At 33.1% G+C, this 9,529-nt stretch overlaps 1 protein-coding gene across 1 annotated transcript; it reads right to left on the reverse strand.

The window, feature by feature from the left end:
* Positions 1-1,473: 1,473 nt before the first annotated feature.
* LOC133824107 (protein FAR1-RELATED SEQUENCE 5-like) lies at positions 1,474-4,045 on the reverse strand. The gene is made up of 2 exons (XM_062256973.1): positions 2,833-4,045; positions 1,474-2,771 (listed from the first exon to the last, which is right to left on the reverse strand). Exons 1-2 carry the CDS (start codon positions 4,043-4,045, stop codon positions 1,474-1,476), a joined length of 2,511 nt encoding a protein of 836 aa, XP_062112957.1.
* Between the last annotated feature and the right edge of the window lie 5,484 nt (positions 4,046-9,529).

A 9,529-nucleotide genomic window follows, 5' to 3' on the forward strand; every position in this document is an offset into this window, starting at 1 on the left:
AACAATCAAATGGATATGACTGTGGTATTCATGTGATAAATTGGATGGCACAACGCAACCCTTCTGACTTCAAACCGAAGGGTGTAAGTTTTTATGTTGTACTGTATTAATTTTTAAAACTATTGAGTTTCTTAGTAGTTGAATAATGTTTATATTAAGTAATTGAAATTTGTTTTTGTATTTCTTTCACAATTCACAATTTTTGTTAAAGTATAACTCGGATGATGAAAGGGCTCGTGTCGCTGTTGGTTTAGTGACATCAGTACACAACAAAGTTAGGGATCAAATAATGGCTTCAGCGAGGACAAAGAAGAATTCCACTCCATGTGTAGGGAAATAGGTTTGATGATTAGTAATTGTGAGTGAGGTGTTTCATGAAAAATATGTTTAATGGGGTGTGGGTCTATTGTCATGGGTTCTCCGCATATCCTTTTGAGCTAATTTATGTATTGTCATATACTTTTTAATTTGATCTTGTTGCCCCTTTCTATTTGTGAATGACAGGGTGTTTATTGTGTGGGGGTGATGAATTCTTTGTATATAGGTGTGATGTATTATTAAAATGAACAATGATGAATCAGTCGTACTTGCATACATTGAAGACAAATAAAATATATTATAAAAACTACCATGGCATATTAAGCATTTTCTATTATAGAGCTTGATATATTTGTCCCACTTTAATTAAGAATAAACATTTATAAACACCACCCTGTCCTATTTCAAGGTTTTATACTGAAGACAAGAATCATGGTATAGCATAGCAGTGGCTGTTTGTACAGCAGTGGTGGTTGTTAGTTGTTATGAAAATTTTGGTATATGATGTCCCACTTTAATTACTAGTTGGAGTTGCCTTATAACACCTGCAACTATATGAAGGTAACGTCTTCAAAATAATGTATGTTTTTTATTATTTTGGTGGAAAATATAGTTGTTCTACATACCATTAAAGGTACCAAATAGGAGCAAAGCAATTTTATAGATTGTGCTTAGACATAGCATATGAAAATTATAATTATTGAGGCTTCCCATAAGTAATGCAGAAAGTACCATAACGATTTATTCATCTTAAACTTGTATCTTATGAACATTAAAACAACCATTAAAACAACCATGTAAATAATAACAAGTATGGATGGAACCCATTAACAATGACCACAAACAAAGAGTGATGCCACTCCACAAGCCAGAGGCACGCGCAATTAATGAATCTGATGCAATGATATTCGAGCAAAGCTTTTATACACTAATGACCATTTTTGCGTAAATTTAAATTTATAAATTAATGGCATTACTCCCGATTCAGTAAGTGCAATTACAAGCATTCCCTCGTACATGATGACAATCCAAGAGAAGATTCGAGAAATGAACTAGTCGTGTCATTAAACTTTGCCATTTTTTCATAACTTAATTGGCAACCAAATGAGATAGAAGAGTACTTAATAAAGCTCCAGACAAAATATCATAACGAAATCAGAAAGGACTTTTCCACCAATTGTTTCCCTCCTCAACCTGTGTTCCCACTTTATTCACTTTATCATTCTGTAGTTCACTGCCTAAATCGTCAACAACATCATTTTCTGTCTCATTCTCATGTTGTGTGTAGTCCATTGAGTTTTGCCCAGCCCATTCATCATTCAATCCCATTTCATAGCATTGGTCATCTTCTTCTGCATCTTCATATTCATCTGACTCTCCAATCCGGTGATCCTTCTTCCATTTTATCGGGCAAGTCAACTTGTTATGTCCACTTTTCTGGCAGATACTACACTTGCGGCGAGTACATTTTTTCGAGCCAGGTACCTTTGCTGTACCCTTACTTTTTGTGAAGTATGGATCCAACACTGGGAATTGAAACTCCCTGTGTAGAGGCAGGTTATGGCTAATCTCCTTGTCTCCCATGTCCACAACTGCTTTAAGCTTACCGCATAATCTGTCAATCTCACTTTTTGCAATATGGTATGTCGACTGATTCCTCGATCCAAGATACGCAAGTTCACCCAACTGGCTACTAATTGCACCAAATCTTGCACTCTCCACCTCTCGTTTGTCTAAGGTAGCGTCCATATTGCCAATTGGAAAATTGTGAGTCTGTTTAGTCTCAACCATCCACCGAGATAGTATTAGTGCTCGAGGCATTGAAGTAATGTGTAGTCGTTTTATTGAAGCAAATATATGCCGGCATGGTATCCCATATGACAAAAAATATTGGCATTCACAAACAAAGAGATCACGCTCCGGTGTTACATATACATGCCTCTTCACTTGTTCAGCAGCATACTTGTGAAGCTTCAAAATGATTGCATCCTCTTCCTCCAATAGGGTTTTCACCATGTACCTACCTTCTTTCAACATCTGGTGTCGTCCCTTGTAAAACATGTTCCGTGTGTAAAGATTTGCTAATTCATCCTCTATCTGTGGCAAATTTGTCTTCCCGAGCTGGGGACTAGTGTGAAGTGTAATGTACTCATCTTTTGCTTCACGTTGTCTAATTAAAGATAAGGTCATGTTGACCCCCCTGACGAACTCGTACAACTTCAACTTTTGATTCACTTTTTTCTTCAACACCGCATTAATACCTTCACTTCGTTGAGTAGTTGTCATTCCACAGAAGAAATTCCCTCTCAGAAATGTTTCAGCCCACTTCTCCTTGTCTGCATAAAGCTTTGCAGCATATTCAGTGCCTTGTATCCCAAAATCTTTCACTAAGTTGCACCATTTATCTTCAAACTCGTCCTTTGTGTAGTACCGGAATACCAATTTTGGTAAACCTACTCGCAAAAGATGGATCTTTCACTTTTAAAACAGCTTTGTTGTGTAAATGCCAATAACACAATCGGTGGGGTACATTAGGCATCAACTCCTGTAGCGTGTTAGCAATAGCTTCGTCTCCATCTGTCACTACTGTTTTCGGTAGAACACCTCCCATGCATTCCAGGAAAGCCCTTGTCGCCCACTTGTAGTTGCTGGCAGACTCATTGTCAAGAATGGCAAAGCCCAAAATGCATGTGGTATAGTGGTTATTAATTCCTATCCATATCAGCAGCGGCTTCCCATAACTATTAGTCTTGTACGTCGAATCAAAAGCTACTGCATGGCCATATGTTTCATAGTCTGATCTACATCTCCCATCTGCCCAAAATAGATTAAGAAGACGATTATCCTCATTGTACGAAAACTGTCCAAAAAAACCAGGGTCTTCATCAGCTTTATGCTCTAAATATCCGATTGCCCGCCCTGCATTGGAACCGATAAACTCAACTTTTGAAGCATGGGATATTCGATTGTAAAGATCCTTTGGTGTGAATGGAAGCTTCTCATAACCACCCATTTGCTTTGCCATGTATGACATGACGTGGCAAGTTCTTATGCCTGACTCCTTCATTATTTGTGCAGTCGTCAAGGTTCCTTGTGTCATTATCCGATTGGACCGAAGGAATTGTTTATGGTTGTCTGCTACAATGTTGTAAGAATGAATTGGGATGAATTCTTTGCATATCCAATGCGTACTACCCTTCACCAAGTTCACTCGAAAGCAAACCTTGCATCCCACTCGACTAATTGGCTTAGGCTCCCTAGTTCTATCAAGCCTTCCCACATGCATTTCAGATCGCCAGCCCTCGCGGGAGCATACCCACTGACGTTGACGTACATCACCTGTAGTATTTTTTCGCATGATACTTTTACGTAGGCTGAACCCAATGAATCTTGCATATTCATGAATGAATTCTTCAGCCATGTCCAGTGATTGAAAAACATGCCCAACCATGCCATCTCTACTCAACAACAATGGGTTTTCGTTTAAATCATACTTAGAAAATTGGTTGGTATCATTCATTTCGTCAGTTGCCATTTCCGTCTTTTCCAAACTTGATGTCCCACCTTCATCAACTGTATTCTCCATGGCATCTCCACCACCTTCATCAACCGTATTCCCCATGTCATCTCCCCCACCTTCTTCTTCCTCATATTCTTCACAAAAGCGTAAGCCAAACCAATCCAAATCATTCTCTTCGATAATGTCTGTTTCGGACCTTTGAAACATAAAATTCTCCAACAGTTAGAAATTAAATGGTATTTTTTAGCCAAATATTCATATGCAAATCTACATTAAAATCAAACTATCCCAGTCTTGACATTTGTCTTCATTAACAGTTAATTCCTATGATATTTTCTATTCCCCATGATCATAATTTCAGTCTCATTTTGACTCGAAAAGTTGAAAACGAATTCATAAAATAACTCACATATTAATTGAGGTAGAAATATTTACTATATAATATGTGTTCGTTACATTCGGTTATAATATTGTTTCAGTAACATTGTTTCAATCAAGTGACCCTATTACTATACTTCTGCAGAAGTGTAAGGTCTGCCATAAAATAAAATAGAACCACGTTAGACCTTATGTGCTAAATCATTTGTATAGGCCTATCGTCGTACTGGGCCAAATAATGGACTGACACTTAATGCTACTCGGCCCAATATTACATTCAGTATCGTTTTTCTTCTAATAATCTTGAGGACAGGGTCACCGTCTTATCCGTGACAAATTTAAGGCCTCCATGAGGATTTCAGACAGGGCCAATCCAAAACTTTACAATTCTTTTGAATCTGATGCATTTTTACACTCACTCAACATTTCACCAGATATAAAATTAGTTACTGTCCAACCCACCCTAAATATATAGCCATCACGCATTTGACATTACTCATGAAACCCTAACTAACTTTAACAACTACTTCATGTATAATAACATAACATATAGTATTTTTCATTTACCGGTACTCCATTGTGCATCATCAACTGTGACCTATAATTGAAATGAACTCCTCCTGTAGGCGTAGGGGATCTTACGGTGCATACAAAACAGTCGCCGAATAAGCAACAAAGAAAACTCTCACTCCGCCTCCTCCAATCTAGTTTTAACCAACGGCGTTTTGTTATGTTATTCAATGGTTAAAAATCAATGGACCATTTTTAATAATATTTAGATTCTACTTTAAATATAATTATCCCATTGAGCCCATCAAAATATTTCATCAATCTTCCTCTCCAGCAATTAATTGCTTTGTATCATGCTTTGTATTCTGACACAAATGACAAACGCAGTCAATCCTGTCTCACCTTTCCACAGATTTGGTAGAGATAATTATGATTTTTTAAAAGATATGACAAAACAATATTGGTTTCGGTGCAGTTTATTGACCCACGTTTAATTTTCACATATAGATGGATAAGTTGTTTCATCATAACAGCTTTTTCTATTAATTTTCACAAAGAAATAAATAATAGTATATTTTTATTTTAAAATAAACTAGTATTTTTTTATTGTTATAAATTTGTAGAACCCACCGAAAATAATAGCCACTTGGTTGTGAAATGCCCTGATTAAATTAATTTATATATTATTTGAATACTTTGTCAATCCCAAGCATCAATAATACGGTTTTAAATGTCACTTTCTTACAAAAACAAAATTATGTGTTCTATGTGAATGTATACTATGGAAATAGGATTCTATACCAATATCAATGCCGTACTATTAAATTCAACGAAGTGACCTCTGCTGCATGCCCTTTATTCCTAGTTGATACATATTATAGTGATAAACATGATGTTCTTATTCAAGCAATTCATTCCAAAAAATGTGTGGAAATTGTAGGTGTAACATTTCTTATACCCAAATTGAAGAAATAATAATAAATTAAAATAAAGAGTATTTTTGATAAATTATTCATTATATAAAAATATGGTGACTCAATTCATCCCAACTCAACTTAAAGGTAAATATAACCTACACAACATATCTTCAATCATTTAAATATATATTTATTTAGGGTTTATACTTGTTTGGAGCCTCTATTTTTCCTCATTACCTGCTTGGACGCTGTGTTTTGAAAAATTACTTTTTGGACCCTATATTTCGTAAAATGATTAAAATAGAACCGTAAACCCAATTTTAGTCAATGTTTTCTCAACTAAAATCACAAATAATTTAGTAAACTAACAATTCATAATAAAAATAAAATAATTCTGCTTAAAAACAGTGTTGTTATATTCAGGGTTCTATTTTAACAATTTTACAAAACATAGGGTCGAAAAAGTAATTTATCAAAACGAAGGGTCCAAACAGCTAATGAGATAAAACACAGTGTCCAAGAAAGTATAAACTCATTTATTTATTTGTGCACATTTCATTTGAATTATATTAATATTTTTATAAAAAATTTATCTTGTTAGTAATGATACTTAAATATATCTCTATTATGTTAGTTAATTCTTCTTTCTACCATATACTTAAAGAATTGTGTCATTAGCTAACGAGGCCACAATTTGTTATTATAAACTTAAAGGAAAAAAAAAGATTTTTTTATATTATTTGTGGCAAAATTTGTGATGGTATATTTAATGGCTACATTTTATTGTGTAGTTATTTTTTTTCCCTTATAGTGAGTATGTTTTACAATTTTGAATAAATTAAAATAATTGTACATATATTTTTTATTTATCTTATCCACCTATTTTTATTATATATATTAGTAAGTAATTCCAATATATATTTTTACGGCGTTTTTAAAAAAAAATTCTTAGGAAAATATGCGAAAAATTGAATTATCAATTTTTATATCGATTAGTAAATTAAAGTGAAGGCAATTGTTCAGCGCGTTTTTGGCCAACGACGTGAGAACGTCAAAAACGATGAAACCTTCAAGAGAAATAAAACGACACACCCGGTTTTGAGCAGAAAGTCAATAGCACACACAATTTTTATAGTGATTCAGCCCCAATATGTTGGTAATAGCCTAATCCACTTAGAGTTATGATTATTGTGTTGGGGTTTTATGCCCTAATTAAAACCCAAATTCTTTGTAATCTCATTTTATTATCAATAAAAGAATATAAATCATTTTTTGACTTGGACAATCACTTTGCTCACATGTTTTATTTTCATGATTATTTGTTTAATATAAACTTCTATTAAATCCCGAGCATATAGTTAATCTTATTTATAGTGACGTAATCACAGTGGACTATAAATATGATTATATGTTCAAAATAAGTTAGTCCTAAGATTAGTCAGTGCACCGGATTTACACTGACTTGCCAATCTACGATATGATCTACTTACACATTACAGTGTTATGTTCTTTCCAGAACATTAGCAAAGTAGATAAGATCGGATGTATATGTTACATCGGACATGACCGATATTGACAGTTGATAAGATAAGTAAACATGCCGTTATTATCTATTCTAGTCATATCATATAGTTGACCATAGGTCAATTCACTCTCAATTCTGAGTGGTTAGTATTCTAACTGATTGTATTATTTGAGTTCTTTAACTTGTTCGTTACCAGCTTACCCTACGGACTAGCCCATACTTACATCTTGGGAACTCGGTAGTATAATTGAGTGGGAGTGTTAATCATAGATATGAACATCTATAGCTTCTGATGAAGAAGTGAAACGATGGTTTCCTTTTAGTTTGGTTCAAGGTGATAAATGATAGAGATCTCATTTCAGTAATTAAATTAGTTTACTGAAATATCATTTAGAAGGAACTAAGTGTTTTAAGGATAAAATACAATGAGGGGTAAAACGGTATTTTAGTCCTATCTCATTGTAGACCGTCTATAGAGGATTGAGTGACAATTATGGTTGTAACAATGGATAATTAATAGCGTATCTATATTTGTTATAGAGCGTTCTATGAATTCAAGAGTGGAATTCCAAGTCTATAGTGGATTCACGAGGAATTAATAAGTTAGTAAATTTATTTGTTAAATTTATGATAACTTATTGGAGCTTGATTTCATAGGCCCATGGTCCCCATTGTACCTTGGATAAAATCATCTAGATAGTCTCAATTAATTGATTTAATTATCAAAGTTGACCAGGTCAATTTTGGATAGTTTCACAGAGTTGTGTAATTTTGAGAAGAAAAGAGAAATTATGGCAGATTTATTAATGAAGATAAATTGGTATCTAAATTAATAAATAAATTAAAATCAAGGTTCAAATTATAAATAATTAATTTGATAAAGGATTTAAATAATTATTTAATTAATTAAATCAATAGAAAATAATACAGGCCTTGATTTTAAGTCCAATTGGCTTATAATCAAATGAGAAATTTCACGGGCCTATAGCCCATGATAATTTCGACCTAGGGCTTCAAAATGGCTGTTATTTTATTGATTTTTTAATTAAATTAAATGGCCTAGTTGAGTCTATAAAAGGAGTGCCTAATTGAGACACATGATGTCTGATATATGCATGTTTACCTTGCGTGTGTTGACTTTACAACGGGTCATAGCCTACAACTCTAGCTCGTACCACGAGCTGGATACTTAACTCGACCTTCGACCTTCAGAGGATGGACTCAGTTCTTAGGCAATATTGGCGAACCCTTGGGTTATCTCGAGCTAAGGAGGTATGATCTTATGACGGCAGCTCCGGTTTTGTAACAAATCTTGAAACTTGGACTACAATATGGTTTTGGTTTAACATTGAGTGTTGAGATTTGACTAGCTATGATTTAAAAAAATATATATAATATTTTTATAACGAATAATAATATTGTGATTATCATTAACTGTATATTGTAACTAATGGTGCGGTTGGTGTGGTTTTTCGCTAATTTTGTGGACCCCACCGCGTATGCAGTTTGAATAATTTTCCAAACCGCAACCCGCACCGCATTAACCTCAAACCGCATGAGTGTGTACTTTTTAGTTAATTGAAGTATTTGATGAGGAGGTCCAGTCCAACTAGGTTAATATAAGCTAAGTCTCATCGCTATTCTGTAGTGTGATAATCTGATCCTAGAGAGGAATGCTTAATTGGTCAGTATTGCACTAACAATTCACGTTTTCTCTATAGGTGAATCAGGTATATTTTTTGTATTCTTTAATTTTTTATAGTGTTCTAAATTGTATGCAAAATTATTAATAAGATGTTGTATGAACATAACAATTCATAACAATTGTATGAATGTATGGTGGGAGAAAACAGATGAAGGGATAAGGTTTTTATCACAATTGTAAAAAATAAATATTACAAAAATTACATAAATATTTTATAATAATTTTATATCTCACTCGATTAACCTCATTTAGAATAAAAATCTTCACTAAACTCAATACTAATTCATTTAGAATAAATACTAATTTCAAAAATATAATTAATACTAATTCATTTATAATAAAAATGTTAATTAAACTAATTTTTTTTATTTAAAATCAAGACCTAAACATCGTATGTTGTTCAACTTAATAACAAAATTTAAAAAAATAATAAGTAAAATTACATGATACCGGGTCGTTTTTATATATATATATATTAAAAAAAACTATGAAGTTATTAATCTCATAAAAATAAAAAAATAAGTCATAACTAGTGCATCAATTAAGTGGTATCATTATAAGAGCATAATATTTATTTTACTGTTTTATGATTCATTTAATTTATATATAATTAAATATTTGTGATATGTTTTATGGAGATTTTCCGTAACCAAGCA

Source organism: Humulus lupulus, chromosome 3, assembly GCF_963169125.1.
Source record: "Humulus lupulus chromosome 3, drHumLupu1.1, whole genome shotgun sequence".
Classification (NCBI taxonomy): Eukaryota; Viridiplantae; Streptophyta; class Magnoliopsida; order Rosales; family Cannabaceae; genus Humulus; species Humulus lupulus.

Excerpts from the sequence above, each read along its gene's own strand:
- LOC133824107 (XM_062256973.1), bottom strand. The coding sequence starts at position 4,045 with ATGTTTCAAAGGTCCGAAACAGACATTATCGAAGAGAATGATTTGGAT. Across the intron at positions 2,772-2,832 it reads TAATGTACCCCACCGATTGT|GTTTACCAAAATTGGTATTC; the intron begins GTTATTGGCATT and ends TTTTGCGAGTAG.